The sequence below is a fragment of the Alternaria triticimaculans genome (assembly GCF_023758025.1).
Source record: "Alternaria triticimaculans strain BMP 0046 chromosome Unknown scaffold_10, whole genome shotgun sequence".
NCBI classification, from domain to species: domain Eukaryota; kingdom Fungi; phylum Ascomycota; class Dothideomycetes; order Pleosporales; family Pleosporaceae; genus Alternaria; species Alternaria triticimaculans.
Window position 1 is genome coordinate 1,036,269 of NW_026055967.1, and position 19,105 is coordinate 1,055,373.

Below are 19,105 nucleotides of genomic sequence, written 5' to 3' on the forward strand. Positions count from 1 at the left end.
CCTGATGTGTTGCGCGAACATATGACGCCCTCTTCTCTGCCGTGCTTTTACGCTCGCGTTTGCTGCATGCGCTGTCTATCGACACTGGCCTTCTCGATATCGTACACGATGCGTGATCGTCTCGCCGCAATGTCTGTCCGTCTGCCTTGTACCTCCCCATCAACATGGAACTCACGCCCACAGACCATTCCTTCAACCAAAGCTGACCCTCTTCCTCTGCTTGGACTTGCGATCCTTCTCTTTGATCTTATCGCCCTCATCCTTATTCCCACCCGCACCAGGCTCACTATGCCTCTTCCTCTTCTTCTTGAGATCCTGTTTCCTCTCCTCGAAAGCCTGGTCCTTGTCTGATTTCCTCGCCTCGGCTTCTTTCCGCTTGGCCTCGCGTATCTCTTCTAGCTGGCGTGCTTTGGCGATCTTGGACTCGAGGTGGCCTTCCTTCTCGGCGTTGACGACGGACATGATGGCCATCTTGAAGACGTTAGTATCAGGTTAAAGAGAGAGGAATTGGACGGAGGATTAGATTAACATACCATACTAGCCGGATCATCAACAAACTTCTTCCCCTTCTTCACACCCTTCGGTTTCGCAATACCAGCAGGTATAATGCCGTTCAGCGCCGGGATATCCAGTTCCTTCTCCGTATACACGCGCTTCTTCTTCCTGCCATCCCTGGAAACAACACTCTTGGTCTTTTGCTGGCCACCCGGTTTAGCCAAGGACATGGACTTTTGCTTGCGCTTCGATATGCCCTCGGGCGCGCTACCAGTCGGTTTCGCAGACTTCGCTTTCGGTTTGTTGGCGCCGGATTTCGCAGGGCCGGATTTGCCTTTCGAGGAGGTCTTGCCCTTGGTGGAGGGCTTGGAGAGACCCATTTTAGCGAAGAGCGTGGTGCGTGGGTGAAGTTGGCGCAAAAGTTGGTGTTGGTGGTAAAGAAGTCTGGAAGTCTGGAACTTTTCGTCGGCGGTTGGCGAGCTGCAGATGCCGACCGACCAGGCACGTAAGTGCCAAGGGCAGGCGCGACCGGGTGGACCGCAACCTCGACTGGCGCAACCGCAACTCCAGCAGCTAGCTAGCTCCTTGCATCACACCCCCAACACCACAATCCCACACTCCACCGAGTCGCATACGCATACGCACGGCATGATGGAGGACTCGAATCGCCTCTTCCGCTTCCCCAAGCCCGCGTGGATGAACAGTGCCAACACGCGGACTGCCGGCGTCTACATCGCGGGAGCCTTGGTGCGCGCCTCTCGCATGCCACACCTACACACCTACTAACAATGCCTCGCAGTTCGCCATGGGCTTCTACACCCTCATCGACATCTCGGTCTGGTCCAAGTCGGCCATGAACGGCTCCGAACCAACCGTCCACATCACCTTCGTCGACTGGATCCCCGGCATCTGCAGCGCCCTCGGCATGCTCGTCATCAACAGCATCGACAAGTCGCGTCTGTCCGCCGACAGCTTCTCCTACTCTGGGAACGGCGTCGCGTGGAAGGCGAGGCTGGTGTTGTTCTTGGGTTTTGCGCTGTTGGCTGGTGGACTTGCGGGCAGTGTTGTGGTTATGGTTATGAAGTTTATTGTTGTTGGGCATACTTGGCCGACTCTCTGGCTGGGCGTTGGCAACGTCGTTGCTAATGCGCTTCTTATGCTGAGGTGAGTACGATACTTGAGGTGTCGGGATGGCTGCTAATGTTGCATAGTTCCGCTGTGCTCTGGATCGCGCAGAACATGGAAGACGAATACACCTACAACCTGGCGTTGTAGGCTACTGGTGGATTGAAGGCTACGACTGAGGACGGATATGGCGCGTTCAGCATCTGGACGCGCGCACGGAATGGAAATAATTATGTACGAGTATTTGAAGGGTCGGGACTGTTCGTCATAGGCAGCTTGTTGTTTCATGCCAGTCATTCAGCGATTTCGAGTCATCATGTTCCAATACGGACAACCAAAGTCATCCTATGCATTGTGTTCGAGATACTTGTACAAAAACGCTCAGCAAACTATGGGTACAACATAAACATGGGGCAGCACCGATCCGAATCTTCTGGCTGTCAGCATTTGCCTTCAACGCCCTCGACATTCCTCCAGTGGTCGCGCTGGACCAGATTGTGTGTGCGGTTCCTCATTGCTGAGTCCCGCCGGCGAGTCAGAAGTCTTCTTGTTCCTGGAAGAACAGGGTGAAGCTGATGATGGTCGCGTATATCAGAAGACCGCCGAAGATGGACATGGCCGCCGCGCCGCCCGCGATCTCTGCCGAATGCCACAGTAGTGTTGGGAGGGCTGTCAACGTGTTAGCATTCTGCCAAGATAACCCCAGAATCGTCCTTGTGCCACCCAGGTGTACTCACCAATACCCATGACCACAAAGAAGCCCGTCAAGAACCGTCCAAAGTCGACGACACCATTTCCGGTGCTTTCCATAAAATCATCGCGGTTTGCTGCGCGGCCGCAGAGCCAGTTGGGCAGGGGCGCGATTACGTAGGTTGCGACGACGAGAAGCGTGAGGTAGTTCTTGAAGAGCGCGGCGGAGAGGATGACAAGGAGGAAGCCGATCGCCAGGACCTAGTAGGACGGTGTTAGCGAATGCATAGTGGAATAGCGAGCGCGCGTGCATGCGACAGGCTGACGTACGAAGGACAGCCCTATGATGGTCTTGATGCCGGCCATGGTGAATTCGTAGCGGGGTGCACGTGACGATTGTGTGTTGCAGAGGTATGCGCCGACGTCGCCTTGGTTCGATCCTCGGTCCGGCGAAGATGCGAGGTTGCTGTGATGGGAGTCTGGCTGCTAGACGCCTGGTGGTGAGGTTGCGTCGCACGCGCTAAGGGCCTTGCCAAGCTTGAACTTCTGGAGCTCATCGTCGTCAACAGCGGGTGCCTCCAGCTGCAACACCACATTCTCTCGGTACTCGTCCCACGCCGCACACCACACGACTACTGTCTTCGCCACTAGATTGCAGCACCACCGTCAAACATACTGCGTCTCGACTTCCTTCTTTTAGCCGTCGACAGACCACCCCACATCCCGCCTTCAACATGTTCCGCAACAACTACGACAACGACTCGGTCACATTCTCACCACAAGGCCGCATCTTCCAGGTGGAATATGCACAGGAAGCGGTCAAGCAGGGTTCCGTCGTCGTCGGAATCGTCAGCAAGACCCATGCAGTACTTGCCGCAATCAAGGTAATTACCCACGCTCTCTCAATTATACCAACAATTACTAATAGACTACTAGCGAAACGCCGAAGAACTCTCTTCCTACCAGAAGAAGATCATCACCATCGATTCGCACTTCGGTGTCGCGCTCGCCGGTCTCGCCTCGGACGCCCGTGTGCTCTCCAACTTCATGAAGCAACAATCACTGGCATCCCGCCTCACATACGACCGCGCCATCCCCCTCTCTGAGATCACCTCTCGCATCGCCGACCGCGCCCAGACCAACACCCAACAGTACGGACGGAGACCCTATGGTGTGGGACTTTTGATTGCCGGTGTCGACGCAAAGGGCCCGCATCTGTTCGAGTTCCAGCCCAGCGGTGTCACACAGGAGATGGTTGCATGCGGTATCGGTGCTAGGAGTCAAATGGCGAGGACATACCTTGAGAGGCATCTGGACGACTTCGAGGGTGCGAGCAGGGAGGAGTTGATCAAGCACGCACTGAGGGCGCTGAAGGAGTCGCTGTCACAAGACAAGGAGCTGACTGTCGACAACACCAGCGTCGGTATCAGCGGTATCGGCGAGGACTTTGTGCACCATGAAGGTCAGGATGTTGCGGAGTGGCTGGACGCTACCTTTGAGAACAGGGAAGGCGGCGACGACACCGCCGAGGGCGGAGAGGCCATGGAGTTGTAGGGAAGCGTGTAGTCTGCAAGACCAGTATAACCTTACGAGCGACTGTAGATCATGATGTAGCCGACTGGCTATGAAAACATAATGAACACGATTACGGATTTATGTATGTCTTTTGAGTGCTCTAGTGACATCTTGGATGTACTCAGTGGTTTTTATAGTTGCTTTCCATCAAGTAAAATATTATGTGTCCACCAGGGTACAGTTTACCCAAAACGCTCCCCGTACCTGAGATGTGCACGTGATCTGCAGCTCCGAGCCGCATGCGCGAAATCTCGCCGGAGTCAGCAACTTCAACACCTGCACCCGCAACCCAAACCCCGTCCACACCCACGAACCCGCATCCTACCATCACAATGGCATTCGCGTGGAAAGCCGCCGGTCTCACGTACGCCCGCCCACTCCTGCCGCCGCTGCAGCCCCAGATTTGGACCCGCCATTGACTGTTGAATAGCTACAACCGCTACATTGCCGTCGCATCGCGCGTCGTGCGCCGCTCGCTCAAGGAGGACAAGCGCATCGCTGCCGAGCGAAGGGGCGAGAGTGAACTCCGCTTCGCCAAGTGGGAGGTGAGTCAGGATGATGGCATGGGATGGATTGAGGAAGTTGAGCTGGGCTAACGGAATGGGCAGAACGGCAAGCAGGGCGAGCTGAAGGAGCTCAACGCTGCGGCGCTCCAGGCACAGGCCGATGCCGCCAAGACCTCGTAAAGCAATTGAGAGGAAGGGACCTGGCATAGACACGATGGAGTGGTATGGACAATGGAGGAGAGATGACGCCTGGGGAGGATAGACGTATAAGCTGTACTATCAAGCTGGAGCGGAATCAAAGCCAATACACACCAACAATTAAGCCGACATTTACTCTCCCCAGTAATCCCATGCGCTTGTGAAGTAGAATTGAGATCACGGTCGTGACTACCAGTAATGTTGCCGCTTGCCTCGGACGCGCGCCTGTCCAACTCGGCTGTCACAAATCTTCCCGCATCGGCATCGACTCCACCACAACATGGCAGATGCGTCTAGCAGCCACAGCACAGCCCCCACCCCGGACCATGACACAGGTGTAGCCGTTGACGGGGCTGGTAATTGTTTCTTTTACTTCTGCGTAGAGCAGTCGATACTGATGATGCCCAGGCCCCTCACATGCGCAAGAGTCTGCGCCTACCATCTCGGCCTCTACTTCCGCTAATTTACCCTTGAGACAATCAAGACATCCGGTCGCGGGGACGCAGCCAAAGATTCATGATGTGACGGAGAAGTTTACGAGAGCTTGTAATGGTGAGTTGAGACCTCAGGTACATGGAGGGGCATGGCGGGGCTGCCTCGTCATGTCGTACTGCGGTGGTTACCATGATATGCCCAGGCAACATGGACTGACAACGTCCAGCTCTCGAAGTCGGTCAACTCGTCAAAGATGAATACTTTACGCTGTTTGAGTCGATCGGGGCCATCGAGGTACACCGCTCTTACTACTAAAATGAAGATTCTCGACTTACGTACCACAGATCATGGACCCCAAAATGGACAGCGGCTTCCTCCAACCTGGAGAAACCCTAGAAGACGACTACGACACTCTGGCTCCCCTTCTACCCGAGGAACTAATAGGCATCATGGACCAACTACTCTGCTACGAAATGGCCTGGCATACCGGCTACCCATTGTCCCAAACCCTCTTCACGTCTTTGCACATCGATAAGCTGCTTTGGCCCGAGACTAAGATTCTCGAGCAGGCGCAGTTCTACCGTGGGGAAATCCTGCATGAGAGACGACCTGGACCGTTGCTGGACGTGCTCAGAGCGTATTGTCTAGCGTTGATCAAAGGATGCGACTTTGTGATTGCGAAGATTACGGGCAGGGATTACTTTGAAGAGGAGGACTTTTGCACACATACTTATAATCGGGTGCTGTTTGTTAGTGTACCGATGGATGTGTTTTTGAGGGAGTTGGATGCGGCGATGGAGACGATTGAAGAGTATGCTCCACCGCGGACTGGACAGTCGACGGCCTGCTAACACATCGTAGTCCCGAATTTGAGATCAATGATGCGCTCCGGAAGGCAATCAGTTCACGATTAGAACTCCGGAAAGACTTCCTTCGCGCCCTTGACTTGGATCTACCGCTCGATCAGATATCCTATTCATGGCCACCGATCCTCCAAGGTATCAATTCGCTGAAGAATACGCATCAGCTTGGGAAGACCGTGCCTGGTGCTTTCAGTCCGAAGATGCAACGTCGTCTCGCCTCTACAGTTCCCCCACGACCAGTCGTAGAACTCGACTTCATGGATGCGTTGGAGAAGCTACATCAGATAGCTACTGATTGCGCCGAAGCCACGCGCTTCCCCGCTCTGCCCCAGGACCCCCTCGAATACCAATCCTTCCTCTGGCACTTCTCTGCTCGCTCACCCCCGCCACTGACATACGCCCGCTCCTACCTAGCAACTTTACTCTTCCATCCTGACGTCCTCAACGCCTCCGTCTCCCTCCCTCTCGCCGACGTAAAGACACTCGTGTTTCCATCTTCACCCGTCATAGACCCCATCAACTGGACAATGTCACCACCACGCAATGCCCTGATCCCCAAGCCCCCACGCCTCCAATTCGCAATGCTCATCGACGAATTCGTAGACCGCGCCGGCCAAGCCTACCTCGATCTCTGGGTCGCCATGGGCCAGAACCGTTGTCGACTGAGACGTATGTTGACACACGTCATTACAGGCTGGGACCTCCTGCAAGCCGACGCAAGCTCAATCGACATGGACATCTCCTCCGCGGCTGCGACTCTCGGTCAGAGTGCCCAAGTCATGGAATTCTCCCTCTCTACCTGGGTCTACCACAAGAAGCTCTGGATGATAGAAAAGGTCATCTTACTCGGATTCGAACAGGACATCTACCTGCCGGATGAATACGCGGGCATGTACCTCTTCCTCTCGCTCATCGCTACACGACGGAAGGAGTTGCTCAAGAGGGTGGAAGCACACTACCTCAGTATCTCCACCGAGCTTCTCAAATCGCGACGGTTCAGAGAAGTTCAAGACGTGGAGGAAGCGTCACCCTTCCTAGACTCCCTGCTCGCTGAGACAGAAGGAACAGCATCGTTGGCCTTGGCTCTCGCCCGCTTCTACGTCATCTGCGGCTATCTGGGTAAACTACCCATGCCCCGCCGCACTCCCTTCTCCACAGAAAAGCTCCGCTATGAACTCAGGATGAAACCTTTCCTCGCCTTGCAACCACCTGAAGCACCGCCATTCGACGACTTCAAAGCGTATAGCCAGCCTTACGGACCGATGCCGTCTGCTTCCGAACCCCCACCCGAGGCTTTTGTCAAGGATATTCAAGATAAGGATAGCCAGCTCTGGCAGGAAGTCGATGAGCATATCAAGGCGGCGAAAATGGCGTTTGCAGAATACAAGAGGTTGGGTGTAGGCACGGCGAAGGCGGACGGTGTGAAGGCGAGTTGGGAGGATGAGGTTAGGAGGATGGTGGCGAGTTGTGTGAGTTTGGGTTTGGCGGTTAAGGAGGTTAAGGATCTTGTTGTTGTTGTTGGGGATGGTGGTGGTAAGGAGGGGGAGGGTAGGGGTAGTGTTGGTAAGGGGTTCAAAGTGGAGATTCCGGAGGCGGCGACGGGGAAGAGATACGCTGAGGGGTGGATCGTTGGGAAGGTTGTCAAGGATTGAGGTGGTGGGATTGGAGCGAGGGTACTGGACGTATGCGGAGGCTGGAATGGAGATGTCGGATGGGGTGATAGCATAATGTAGGTATTATGGCACGTTGAAATAGACATATGAAGAAAAAGCGCGGACTTGCGCATCCCAGGTCGGTACCACTGTGAATGAGAGTAGTGAAGGATGAGTCAAAGAATTGATAGAGTGACAACGAGTGGTCAAGTATCTACATTTGAATGTACTCCAGCTTACTATCGCACCAGCCTCAACAATCGCGTATGTCTCGTCTTGTAGCTCACACGGACCAGCAATGCGAGTTTACAAGACAACCTCGATGCGCCTAAGCAAGCCCAGCGGCCTGAATAGCGAAGGAAGCCGCCGCATCCGCACTGCTGCCGTAGCTGAGATGGCTCCCAGTAGCACCGCCATCACCACCACCGCCGCAGATCTGATCAGCAGTACCACAGAACTGCTTGATCTTGTCAGCTGAAAGACCGCTGATAGCCTGGCGCTTCAATGGGTCTCCGAACATGACAGCACCGCTAACATCAGCAGCAGAAATGCCCTTGCTGAAAGCATTGTGAACGACCATGGCACCTTGAGAGTAGCCCGATACAATGACCTTGGTGTCAGGGCATTGAGACTTGGCCTGCTTGACCAGATCCGCCATCTTCTGACCACCGTCGCCACCGAGGTTGGCGTTACCAGCGGCAGAGGCAGCGTAGTCAACACCCTGAACGGTGACACGGTCGTTACCCAGCTTCTGGCGGATAGCCTTGAACATGGGTGGTCCGGACACGGATCCGACGTTGCCCATCTCTCCCGTACCACGTGCGAATACGATGGTCATGTCGGTGCAGCAGCTCTTGTCCACGATCCCGTTTTCGCTTCCTCCAAAGGCGTTGGACGATCCGGATTGCGGCTTGCAGTCTGTGCCGATCGTGCCGGCGCCGCCAGTGTTGCCTCCGCCCGTTGCGGCGGGTGCTTCAGCGGCATCGGTCTTCGAAGGTGCGGGAATGGCGGCGTCGGCTGTTGTTGTAGCACCACCAGCACCGCCTCCGAGACCTCCGAGGCCACTGAGACCCGAGAGACCCCCGAGCCCTCCACTGGAACCTCCACTGGAGCCTCCACCTAGGCCGCTGAGCCAGCTGCTCAACCCCGAGCCACCTGTACCGGAGCTGCCTCCACCTAGGCTGGGAAGGCTGGTCGGAAGTGAGAGACCTCCACCTCCGAGGGAGGGGATGCCGGTTGGCAAGCTGAATCCTGATCCTCCACCAAGGCCACCAAGACCACCAAGTCCCGAGCCTCCACCAAGTCCACCAAGTCCTGAGCCTCCACCTCCGAGAGAGGGGATGTTGGTTGGGAGGCTAATTCCTGATCCTCCACCAAGGCCACCCAGTCCCGAGCCTCCACCAAGTCCACCAAGGCCACCAAGACCAGAGCCTGATCCACCAGTCGGAAGCGAGAAGGATGGTAAAGAAGGGAGCTGGGGATGCGGGAAAGCAGTTGCAATGCTAGCAAGAGCGAAAGCTTGAGCGGCGTAGAACTTCATCTTGCGGTATCGTTCAAAGAGTCGTCTGTATCTGTATAGAGCAAGTCGTTTGAAGAAAAGAATGTATGTGCACAGCACAACAAAGAATAAGACAGGCGCGGAAAGCGAATGTAGTAGAGATGGAAGCGAAAGTGCGGATCGAAGTCGATGCCCATCAAACCTCTGTTGGAAACCTCCATCTTATACAGAACTTCCACGGCTGACTTCCTCGGAGCACCATCGCAGCGCGTTGCGCCTGTGGGGTTTCGAAACATTGCTTCTGCGGCGAGATGTGATGAAAGGAATGCCATGGCGTTGTCCATCAACGCGACCTCGGGACGTTATTGTGGAGTCCGTGGCCCCGTTTGCGGGAAGAAGGCTGATGTGTACAGGGAACCGTAGCCATGATCCGGATGTCTCCATATCTGATTACTGAATTGGTCGGGTGATCTCTGCGTGTTTCGTGTTTTGCTGGCATGCGATTGGGAGGAGGAAAGCGATTGTTTCTGCGATCAAGGATGGATGTGGGCGCATGACTCCAGTCTGCAGTGACGGTCTCGATCACCGAGCAGGATTTCCGTTGCGCTAGCGGCGGATGGGATGGTAGGGGCTGTAGCAACCGCGACATGTGGTACATGTCATGAGTTTTGGATGTTGTGCGCGATATCCCCTTCGACATCCCGCATCGCATCGCGTCCAGACATGCGACAGTACTTCGCCCACACCTTGGGCGCCGAATGTACGATCTGAGCTAAACACAGTCTTTCGGAGTGGTTCACGCAAAAGATTCCGCTGTCAAAAACGTCTGCAAACGCAACCTTTGCGTCGCTGTTTCTCAACAAGCCATGTTGGCTCGGCTGGCTTGCTGCTATTCAATGCCTTGCATGTTCTGGAACTCGCCAGCGATCGAAATGTGCAAGATGGCATCATCCGCTAAAAATTCCAAGCATCCTTCATTTACCAGCCACGGTCTTTTGAGAGCTGCGAACGTCAGGTAATTAATCAGAATCCCGTAGGGCTAGCGCATCCATGTCGACGATGCGACGTTGCGATCCGGGCCTCGGCAGCCACCATGTGGGCCGTTTCACGATGATGCTGGTGCAACATCAATCATGAATCGTGGGTTTACTGACAAGTAACCTTTGTCGACCCAATAAGATGATTTTCTTCTATCTTACATCCGAGGCTGGTTTGTATGCTTCTTAACGTCTGGTAAACCTTCTTTTTTTGATACGTTATCGCGCTGTGATAACGACTTTGCCCGCTGTAACGTTCCAAGCTTAGATGGCGAAGGCTAAGTGAGGAGAACGATGACGTTACAACATGTTGGCTTCTGTCGACTGATCGTAAGTGCATGTGTCCGCAAGCGTGATGAGACTGCGCGTGAAGAGGCGAAGTTCGATGTGGGACAAGACGTCGTCTTCAACGGGCCGCTAGCTCGGTTGATCTTCACCCCGCAGTTAGCATTCACCCATCCCTCCGCGCCAAGTCTCCCACCACCCCATCAGCAACTCCCCTCCCAAACAGAACCAACGCGCATCCATTCCACAACCACCATGATAACCGGCATCCACCACATCAACCTCGTAGTCCCGCAAAACACACTCCACCTAGCCACCTCCTTCTACGCCACAACCCTCGGCCTAACACCACGCGCAGTACCACACTTACAACGCGAAACGCTCGCGTGGTTTGACATCGGCGAATCCGGTCAGCAAGTTCACATCGCGATCGGCAAGCGTGAAGATTTCACGCATTCTTCATCACAACATCCTTGTTTCCGGGTCGGCAGTATAGAAGCGCTGAACGAGCTGAGAGTAAAAGTATGGAAGCATCATGAGCGGGGTGGAGAGGCTGCACCGTTGGAAGCAGACAGGCCTGGTGCGAAGAATAGTGGGGCGGAGGGAGTAGAGTATCCGACGAGGTTCTTTGCGAGGGACTTTGCGGGGAATAGGTTGGAGTTCAGTGTATAGGGGATGGAAGGATGGAATGAGATTTGACTTTCGCTCCAACGCTACAAGAACGCCGCCACGGGAATCATAGCTATAGAAGCGAACTGCGTGGTGGAGATCATGGGACTTAGATGTACAACGATGCCATTGCTGCGACCAAACTAGCAAAAGTCGTAATGGTGGGTAGTTGCACACCCCGCATACCGGCGTCACCCTTTGCGCGCAGAGTGTGAGAAAGGAAAGCATGGAATGAGATTTGACTTTCGCTTCAACGCCACAAGAATGCCTGTCGCTGGGAATCACAACCATAGGTGAAGCGAACTGCATGATGTCGAACATGCCATCTCAGGCCAACAACATAACCGCAACCAAACCCGCAACACCCGTAATAGTCGCTAGACTTACACCCACCACCCCCACCCCACCCTTCGCATTCAACTTAACAACCGCACCAGGAAAACTACACGTCAACCGATCCGGATTCTCATCCCTAACCCCATACATGCCCATCCTCTGCACGCCATTCGGACACGCAAAGCCCATCTGCGCCGGGCAGCTCCTCACAATATCAAAGCACATGTCTTCGCACGGCTTCAGCTCCTTGTACGGGCCCGGGTCAATCTCCTTGTCGATGTTCGGGTTTCTCGACTGGCTAAACGCAGCGCTGTCGTTGAAACCGGGTATCATATCCGGGAGCGAGCCGTTGGCGAAGGGCGTTTTGATGTTGCGTGGTACGAGGGAAGGGTCGGTTGCGGTCCAGTCTTCGCAGCGGGGCATGAGGACCATGCAGAGCCAGTTTTTGTAGGTTTTGGCGCAGTCGTCGCAGGTTACGGCGAGGGAGTATTGGGCTTCGGAGACTGTGTCGCAAGCGACTTGCGCTAGAGACTTGTTGAAGTTGTCGTAGTATGTGCGAGCTTGATTCTCGTAGATCTCGGCAAGGGCGGAGTCGTTGAGCTTGAACTTTGTGTTGGAGGGGACGGCGTAGGCGACCATGTCGCAGAATTCGAGGTCGAAGAGGACTTGGCAGGAGTCATCTTCACGCATCGTTAGCATGTCCCTGTACATAGCAGTGGGGTTCACTCACCAGCTTTGGTCGTCCAGTTAAAAGCCTGAAAGACCCTGCCTCCGCCTCTCGTCGTGCCCGTACCAGGGATGGTGAGTGGCTGTTGGCTCCCCTCAATGACGACGAATCCGTTGTATGTCTTCGCACTCTGCAGGTTCCTGACATGGAATTGGCTCTTGGGCATGTTGTCGTCACCGCCAATCTTATTGAACTTGGTCGTGATGCTTGTGTCGATGGTGAAGTTCCTTGTCGCGTTGACATTGAACTGCTCCTTAAGCGCACAGTAAGAGCGTTCCAGGCCCGTGACTGGTGTCCATTCGCCGTCTGGGAAGGCGTACATGTGGAAGGGGTTTTGCGCCCTCCATCTATCGACCTCCACTGTGTCGTTCGAACTGCTCAAGTTCTGTGATATGAAGAGGGTGGACTCGCTGTCCGTGTCGATCATGTAGAGGAAGGGTGTCGCGTCGTCGTAGCTATGGTAAGGTCCGTCTGTGCTTGCGGCGAGTTCAAAGTGCCAGCTGCCAAACCAGTCCTCCTCGAGCTTGGGCGCTCCGATACCAATGTACACATCCGAAGTGGTGTTGAGCTCGAAGCTGGCGTAGCCGCCATCGAAAAGCACGCCCGTGATATTGGTGAGGGTATCTTGCGTCGCATCTGGGCCTGGTTGCTTGTTACGCGGCGATGTAGAAACGTACATGACCAGCTGCGGGTGGTTCTTCCTTGCCTCCTTCGCGTCTCCGTTCGGCATAGGCTGGCGGCAGGTATTGGCCGTGAGCCAGACGCGACTACTGTCAGCCTGTCGCTTTGCCAGCTCTCCCATCTCACCGTCACCAACATCGCCTACCATTCCAGGTACTGTCGCATCTTCCAAGCCAGCTTCGTCAGAGGCGTTATCTGTTCCCCGTGCTTCCAGAGCATCCAAGGGAACATCAAGCACACTCCTCAGGCGCAATTGACCCTTCTCAAACACAAAGTGTAACGTCGTTTCGGGATCGATATCCTTTTCCGTCTTCTCGTTATTCTTCAGCGGCTCCGGCGCTTCTGTCTGCCGTCCAATCAGGCTTCGGTCGAGATAGCTGAACTCCGGCTCGTAGCCATCGCTCTCTCCTTGATCGAATCCCCCATCTCCAATGTGTGGTACTTCTCCGCCGGTAAAGGCGTGCAGCGCGAGGCTGTCAAGGGCGTCGTGATCAGGTGTCGCAAGAACTTCGGCGGCGTGGACAAGAGGTAGCGAAGGCGTCCATAGCGCAATACAGGCGCCAGTAGCGACGAGGTATGCGAGCAGTCGCGACTGCAGAGGTGAAAGCTTGGGGCGTTGCATTGCCCTCTCCGCTGCCTTATCGATAGAACCGGGGCCGCATGGGTGAGTGGTGGGCGCAGAGGGTGCGCTGGGAGGGGAACGAGCGTCAGGCGGTCGCACGTGTAAAGAGAGCGATGCGCGCAAAGGATGATGTAGGTCGGGACGTCAAAGGGCAAAGAAGGTTTGGCGGGGCGTGGTAGTACTCGCGCAACGGCTGATCCTTTGCTCGCCTGCGCCCTGCCAAGACATGTGGCTTCCCGAGTCCAGCCCCCACGCGGGCGGCATTACCGTTACACCACCCATCACCATGTCGGACACTTAGTCATATATTGGATACATGCACCATGATCATGTACACGTTGATTGATATATACAGTTCCCACGAACCTGGAACGAGCGAGATGCGATCGCGGCTATATACAGTGCATCGTCTTGACAACCTCCCTTCTGACAAAAGCCTGGATGAAGGAACTACGTGTCCTACTAGTCAACCATCTATGCAAGAGCGGGGCTAGCGTTCTGGAGTAACATCGCAAAGTAATCCTGGAACCAAGTACCGGCCTCAGGCGCAGGCTTGAAAGCAGAGTCCTTGCCGCAGAAGCCATCGTAGCGAGCGGCAGATTGGTCGGAAGTACCGTCAGACTAAATCCTCGTTAGCATTCTCCTTCTCAGTCATTCACGAAGTTGTTACATACCTCGCCACCAGGCTTAACCCAGACAAAAGCATCGACAAGCGCGTTGTCGGTGTTGGTAGTAGGACGGATACCGAAGCCAGCACCCTTGACGTTGCACCAATCTCCCCAAGCCTGCTGGCCAGTAGGCTGCTTGCCGCTGCGGCCGGTGTCAACAATGAAGTGAGCTGGGAAGCCCTCGGCCTTGAGCAGAGGAGCGAAGGCGTTGATGTAGCGCTCCTCGTCGCAGTTCTTGCTTCCCTGGGTAATGGAAGGGCAGGTAGCGATGCGGAAGGCGTTGTAGTTGCTGACGTTGGTGACGATACCACGGACGGCACGGGGCGAGCCAGCCGCCTTGTAGACCTCGGCGTAGAGCTTTGCGGCTGGGCCAATGTTGGCGTCCCAGCCGAGCCAGCCAGCATGGCCTCCGTCGAGGTACATGTCGACGTTGGCGAAGTTGAGGCTCTTGAGGGCGTAGGCGGTGAGTTCCTTGTAGTAGGGGGCAGCGCGCGAGCACTTTTGGACGCCCATGTTGGTGATCATGTTGGCCAGGGAGTCGGGCTCAATGGCAAGGTTGATCTTGACATCAGGGTACTTCTTGATGATGGCGGCAATCTTGTCGATGTACTGCGTCTTGTACTTCTCTACACCACCATCGTCAATCTTGAGCTCGCCGTTGGAGGCAAGGGCCGCGCAGTCACGGTCGGGTAGATCGTAGACGACAAAGGTACCCATCAGCTTCGCACCGGCGGCGTTCTTGGCCTTGATGTCTGCCAGGTAGGTGTCCATAAGAGGAACCTTGGCCATCGTGTCCATCCACACGAACGAGCCGACCTTGGCCACGGCGGAAGCAGCGGGCTTCAGAGATGCGGCAAGAGATGGCATGGCCAGGGTGTAGACCTCCGAGGAGTAGTATGGGTTGGCGTAGAAGTCCTTGCCTGCGAAGGGGTTCCCAGTCGCTGCTGGCGCGGCCGTTGTCGTCGTGGCGCGAGTGGTAGTGGTAGCCCTCGAGGTGGTCGCTTGAGGCAGGGCCTGAGCCACGCCAGCTGCGAGCGCAGCAGTGAAGAGAAGGTTAGACAGCATCGTGACGAGAGAAGAGATTGTGATGAGGAGTGCGTGAAGAATGAAACGTCCGGCGAGCACGCATATTTGTATGCTGGAGCTCAACCCCGGTGCTGGCGATCATGAAGTCTTCATCAATATCCAAATTACTTCAGCCGGTGTGAATGTCCGTGATGCCGCCGCTGATAGGTTTCAAGACTTCTCCAGTCAACGCTCGGTCATTTGATGTGCTGATGTGGTACTTGCGCCCCCGGATCTTCTCGAAGCTCGCGAAGAACGTCCATGCTCATGACTCGGCCCGCCTCCACATTTGATGAAGGTGTATTGCTGCGGGGGTACTACAACGGGTACTAGGCAATGCACTCCGGCTGCCGAGCAGGGTCCCAGGTCTGTCAACCGGTGGCTCGTGGGGTGGATGCTTGGAATGACTTGTCGTCTGCTGGAGCGAACGCAAGCTTGAGGCTGACTAGAGACATCTAGGTACTAGATCGCCTTGACTTCATATCGGAACGTTGTCGCGTTCATGGCGGTCGGTCGTTGCAGCCACAACGGTACTTAGCGTAGCTGTAGACGTGAAGGGATGTGTGATGTGGTTGGGCACAGTCGAGCGAAGGCGGAGCTCGGCTGCTTTGAGCCACTAGCGCGCCTCGACACCAGACTCACGTTGCCTTACACCTAGACATCCTTTCCTTAACTTCCATTGCGATGCAACGATATGCCTTCATCGTTGCTCGACGTCGCGACGTCAGATGCGCCTCAAATAGGCGCCTACCTGCAACCCGGTTCAGTATATGAAGACAGGGCTCAGTGCTGCCTGGCGAGGTTTTGTTTCCCGGTTCACCTCGGCCACATTAATCTATTCTGCTGCGGCATGTATATTGCTCGCGCTGCCAACCAAGGGGTCATATGACGTCTCACGAGTAATCGCCTGCGACTCCGGATACTTGGGGCGAGCAAGTTATTAATCAACTTTGAGCGTAATGTTCGCCATTCAGGAGTGGGTAACGGCAGTATTCGTAGACTGGCACCATGGCCAGAGGGGCACCATGGTTCGCAAAGACACACCCAAGGTATCATCAACCAAACCACAGGTCCACTTCGTAGGAAAATAATAGCCCAAAATAGCCCGTATACTCGAATATCGAGGCCAGAACGGCTGGAACATCAGTGCTTAGTCGGCTTCGATCGAATACAATCTCTTGTGCGCATGATCACGAAAGCCCAAAGGCATACATTGACTTCCTTCATGAACCCATCGAGGCTGTAGTTGCTATGTCTACTTCTCATCGCGCGTAAGGTCAACCCGCAAGAGAGAAGCCTTCTCCCAGTCCGGGTCACGTCGGGGAAGCAGTCTCAAACGTGTCAGGCTATACGCCTGCATCCAACACGCATAGCCAACGAGTCAAAGAAGCACAAGATGCGATAATGTTTCCAAAGTCACTGAAGTATATACTACAAATCGTGATCTACAGCAAGGATCAACTTGTCAAAATCTTCCTTTCAGATCGCGTAAGCTGGTACGAAAAGAATACCTAATTGCAATGCAAGAAATAAACGCCGCCCATATGCTCGAAAGGGTATCGTTTGTACCGAATGCTTTTGATGGCTGGACGGAACCAGACCTATGCATGCCCCCATGAAACGCCAAATCCATCGTTCCGCACGTAACGACAGGCCGTGATGTTCTTCTGATCTAAGCAGAGACCAGCGGCCCGTGGAAATCTCTCAATGTAGCGACGAGGTCGTCTTCGCGGGATAGCTGTAGCAACAACTTCTCTTGCACCTCTTTCCATTTGCGAAGGTCGTCCAACTCGCGTGGGCTCAACCACTTCTCTTCATTGCCGACTACGTCGGATCGCTCGGCTTTGGTAAGGGTAAACTCAATCTTCTCTCGTTCGTATTCTATACGTTGGAGGATGCGGACCATGCCCTTGTAAGTGTCGTGGAGTAGCTTTTCGCGGGCGCGCTGCCGATCGTACCAGACAAGGTGGAGGGAATGCTTTGCTTCGCGTCGGTCGACTTTGGGAATCTCCTGCGTCTGGACAAAGCCCTGGATGGTAAGGTCGTTGACTATGCCGCGAACGTCGGCGGCGGGCATCATCATGACGTTGCACATGGCGCGCTCGTCGAGCTTGCCCTTCTTCTTCAACGCGCGAACCAATTTCACGCCCAAGGATCCCTTCCTTGCAGAGATGGTGTTCTCGATCTCGGTCTGTATCATCTGCCGCGCGATCTCGTCGAACTCAATGTGCCATTGCGAGAATCCGGCGCGAGAGTGCCAGGTGACAAAGTGAAATGGGTCTTCAGCCAGCATCTGTATGTGCTTGTCCACGACCTTGGTCCTGTCTTCCATATTGAGGGTTGCGGGGTCAACTGGCTGTGTCCAGATAGTGGCTCGATTGATGTGCCCTTTGCGAGTCATTTGTGCCGCTGCGTTCGGATCGAGGCCCTCGAAGATGTCCAGATCGCGCTCACGGCTGAGCTTCGTTGCGACGTCGCGGGCGGTTACGAGGAAGCGGGGGTCGATCGAGTTCTCTCCAGCTTCGCCAGCAGGTAGCGGTGGGTCAGGCCACTCTTCCCAACAGCGGGGTGTCTTGGACTCGAGCATGCGCAACATGGTCTGGTAAACGCGCGCAGTAATAGAACCAAGACGTTGTTGTACCAGACTCACCAGCTGCTCCGTCCGCATGGCGACTGCAATCTTCTCCGGGTTCACGCGAATAACGAGGTCGTCGTCCGATGATGGTGCCGCCCATCCATTTGTGCCGTTCACACCGTTGATCTTCACACGCTTGTTGGAACCATTCATTTGTCCGTTTCGGGCGAACTTTGGGACCGTCAGCCATTCGTCGCGCATGGCCCGTTTACGCTGCAAGGTCCCTCTGTGGACAATGTCCTTGTCTTTGGTGCCCGTGGGTGTGACGCCATTGTTGTCTTGCTCGATAGACTCCTGGTAGAGCATGTCGTGCATATCGCCGGGGGAGAGGTATTGTGTTTCGGTGACTGTCCTGATCCAGCCGCGCTCCATCAGCCGCTGAATGATCTCGTACAGCTCCTCGACGGAGCCAATGTCGCTGTCATCCTGTTCTTGTCCGGGCTCTTCTGGAGCGCTGTTGTGGGTCACGCTGTCCACCTTGGAGGGCTTGTGCACACCGTTGGTCTTGCCGTGGCCGTTGGTGAGTTCGGTGGGATCTGGTTTTGCGTCGTCCAACTCAGAGGAGATGCCGTTCGTGACGCCATTTGTCTTCGCTGTCCCGTTGACGTGAGTGCCGTTGGTTCGTTTCCGCTTTGAGCCGGCTCCGTTGGCGGCGCCGTCGTCTGAGTCATAGTCGCTTTCAGTTTCGGAGGGGAAGTAGGCTTCTTTCAAGTCGGCGATGCGTGTGTGGCCGAGCGCGAGCAGGTTGGACATGACGTTGGCGGCCTTTTTGCCGTCGCGGTCTTGGACGAGCTTGACGATCTTGCCGAAGCGGACGATTGCGTACGAGTTTTGCCAGTCGATCTCGTAGTAGGTCAAGGGCGCATCGCTGCCGGAGTGGAAGATGAGGTGCTGCTGGAGGAGGATGACGAGTCCGTACTTGATCTGGCGCGGGTTCAGGTAGGAGACGCGTGCGATGGATGCGAGACTCTGGCGTCCGTGGCGCGCGAGGATCGAAAAGACCCGCTATGACGAGTTAGAAGAGTGCTCTTGAATGCGCCCGTCGCATGCCTGGATGCAGAAGAGTACTGCGCCCGAGCGCGACGATGCGCAGGGACTTGGTTCGACAAGACATACTGCCGCGAGTTCACCGTAGACATCGTTCACCAGGGAGGTGCAGAGCTCAGCAAGGACCTGGAGAGTGGTTGGTTATGATTCATGTGACATGGGCGAGGCGCAAGGGCGGCGCGTCTTACCGGAGTCTCTCGCTGGTTGTAAGACATGATGGAGCCTAGATATTTGCCAGATATCTAGGGTGGGGTAATGCTACCGGGGAGACATTGGCGACGCACGGGGAGAACAAA

The 19,105-nt window shown here is 55.2% G+C and overlaps 11 protein-coding genes across 11 annotated transcripts; 5 read left to right on the top strand and 6 right to left on the bottom strand.

Moving 5' to 3' along the window:
- Positions 1-192: 192 nt before the first annotated feature.
- LOC1 (60S ribosomal subunit assembly/export protein) lies at positions 193-875 on the bottom strand (the record flags this gene model as incomplete). The annotated part of the gene is made up of 2 exons (XM_049367812.1): positions 193-471; positions 534-875. The coding sequence occupies 2 exons, from the start codon at positions 873-875 to the stop codon at positions 193-195; spliced, it is 621 nt and encodes a 206-aa protein (XP_049220782.1).
- A 271-nt stretch (positions 876-1,146) lies between these two features.
- Positions 1,147-1,770, top strand: J4E78_007206 (uncharacterized protein; the record flags this gene model as incomplete). The annotated part of the gene is made up of 3 exons (XM_049367813.1): positions 1,147-1,242; positions 1,295-1,659; positions 1,707-1,770. 3 exons carry the CDS (start codon positions 1,147-1,149, stop codon positions 1,768-1,770), a joined length of 525 nt encoding a protein of 174 aa, XP_049220783.1.
- Positions 1,771-2,155: 385 nt separating this feature from the next.
- On the bottom strand, positions 2,156-2,676 carry J4E78_007207 (uncharacterized protein; the record flags this gene model as incomplete). Its single annotated transcript, XM_049367814.1, has 3 exons — positions 2,156-2,289; positions 2,358-2,571; positions 2,641-2,676. 3 exons carry the CDS (start codon positions 2,674-2,676, stop codon positions 2,156-2,158), a joined length of 384 nt encoding a protein of 127 aa, XP_049220784.1.
- Positions 2,677-3,044: 368 nt separating this feature from the next.
- Positions 3,045-3,864, top strand: J4E78_007208 (uncharacterized protein; the record flags this gene model as incomplete). Its single annotated transcript, XM_049367815.1, has 2 exons — positions 3,045-3,194; positions 3,247-3,864. 2 exons carry the CDS (start codon positions 3,045-3,047, stop codon positions 3,862-3,864), a joined length of 768 nt encoding a protein of 255 aa, XP_049220785.1.
- A 353-nt stretch (positions 3,865-4,217) lies between these two features.
- Positions 4,218-4,571, top strand: J4E78_007209 (uncharacterized protein; the record flags this gene model as incomplete). Its single annotated transcript, XM_049367816.1, has 3 exons — positions 4,218-4,249; positions 4,316-4,430; positions 4,494-4,571. 3 exons carry the CDS (start codon positions 4,218-4,220, stop codon positions 4,569-4,571), a joined length of 225 nt encoding a protein of 74 aa, XP_049220786.1.
- Positions 4,572-4,869: 298 nt separating this feature from the next.
- Positions 4,870-7,539, top strand: J4E78_007210 (uncharacterized protein; the record flags this gene model as incomplete). Its single annotated transcript, XM_049367817.1, has 5 exons — positions 4,870-4,945; positions 4,998-5,141; positions 5,251-5,318; positions 5,369-5,835; positions 5,886-7,539. The coding sequence occupies 5 exons, from the start codon at positions 4,870-4,872 to the stop codon at positions 7,537-7,539; spliced, it is 2,409 nt and encodes an 802-aa protein (XP_049220787.1).
- Positions 7,540-7,867: 328 nt separating this feature from the next.
- J4E78_007211 (uncharacterized protein) lies at positions 7,868-9,079 on the bottom strand (the record flags this gene model as incomplete). The annotated part of the gene is made up of 1 exon (XM_049367818.1): positions 7,868-9,079. One exon carries the CDS (start codon positions 9,077-9,079, stop codon positions 7,868-7,870), a length of 1,212 nt encoding a protein of 403 aa, XP_049220788.1.
- Positions 9,080-10,614: 1,535 nt separating this feature from the next.
- On the top strand, positions 10,615-11,031 carry J4E78_007212 (uncharacterized protein; the record flags this gene model as incomplete). Its single annotated transcript, XM_049367819.1, has 1 exon — positions 10,615-11,031. The coding sequence occupies one exon, from the start codon at positions 10,615-10,617 to the stop codon at positions 11,029-11,031; it is 417 nt and encodes a 138-aa protein (XP_049220789.1).
- Positions 11,032-11,355: 324 nt separating this feature from the next.
- J4E78_007213 (uncharacterized protein) lies at positions 11,356-13,394 on the bottom strand (the record flags this gene model as incomplete). Its single annotated transcript, XM_049367820.1, has 2 exons — positions 11,356-12,044; positions 12,095-13,394. The coding sequence occupies 2 exons, from the start codon at positions 13,392-13,394 to the stop codon at positions 11,356-11,358; spliced, it is 1,989 nt and encodes a 662-aa protein (XP_049220790.1).
- Positions 13,395-13,868: 474 nt separating this feature from the next.
- Positions 13,869-15,127, bottom strand: J4E78_007214 (uncharacterized protein; the record flags this gene model as incomplete). Its single annotated transcript, XM_049367821.1, has 2 exons — positions 13,869-14,015; positions 14,069-15,127. 2 exons carry the CDS (start codon positions 15,125-15,127, stop codon positions 13,869-13,871), a joined length of 1,206 nt encoding a protein of 401 aa, XP_049220791.1.
- A 1,672-nt stretch (positions 15,128-16,799) lies between these two features.
- J4E78_007215 (uncharacterized protein) lies at positions 16,800-19,024 on the bottom strand (the record flags this gene model as incomplete). Its single annotated transcript, XM_049367822.1, has 3 exons — positions 16,800-18,767; positions 18,879-18,935; positions 18,998-19,024. The coding sequence occupies 3 exons, from the start codon at positions 19,022-19,024 to the stop codon at positions 16,800-16,802; spliced, it is 2,052 nt and encodes a 683-aa protein (XP_049220792.1).
- Positions 19,025-19,105: the final 81 nt, after the last annotated feature.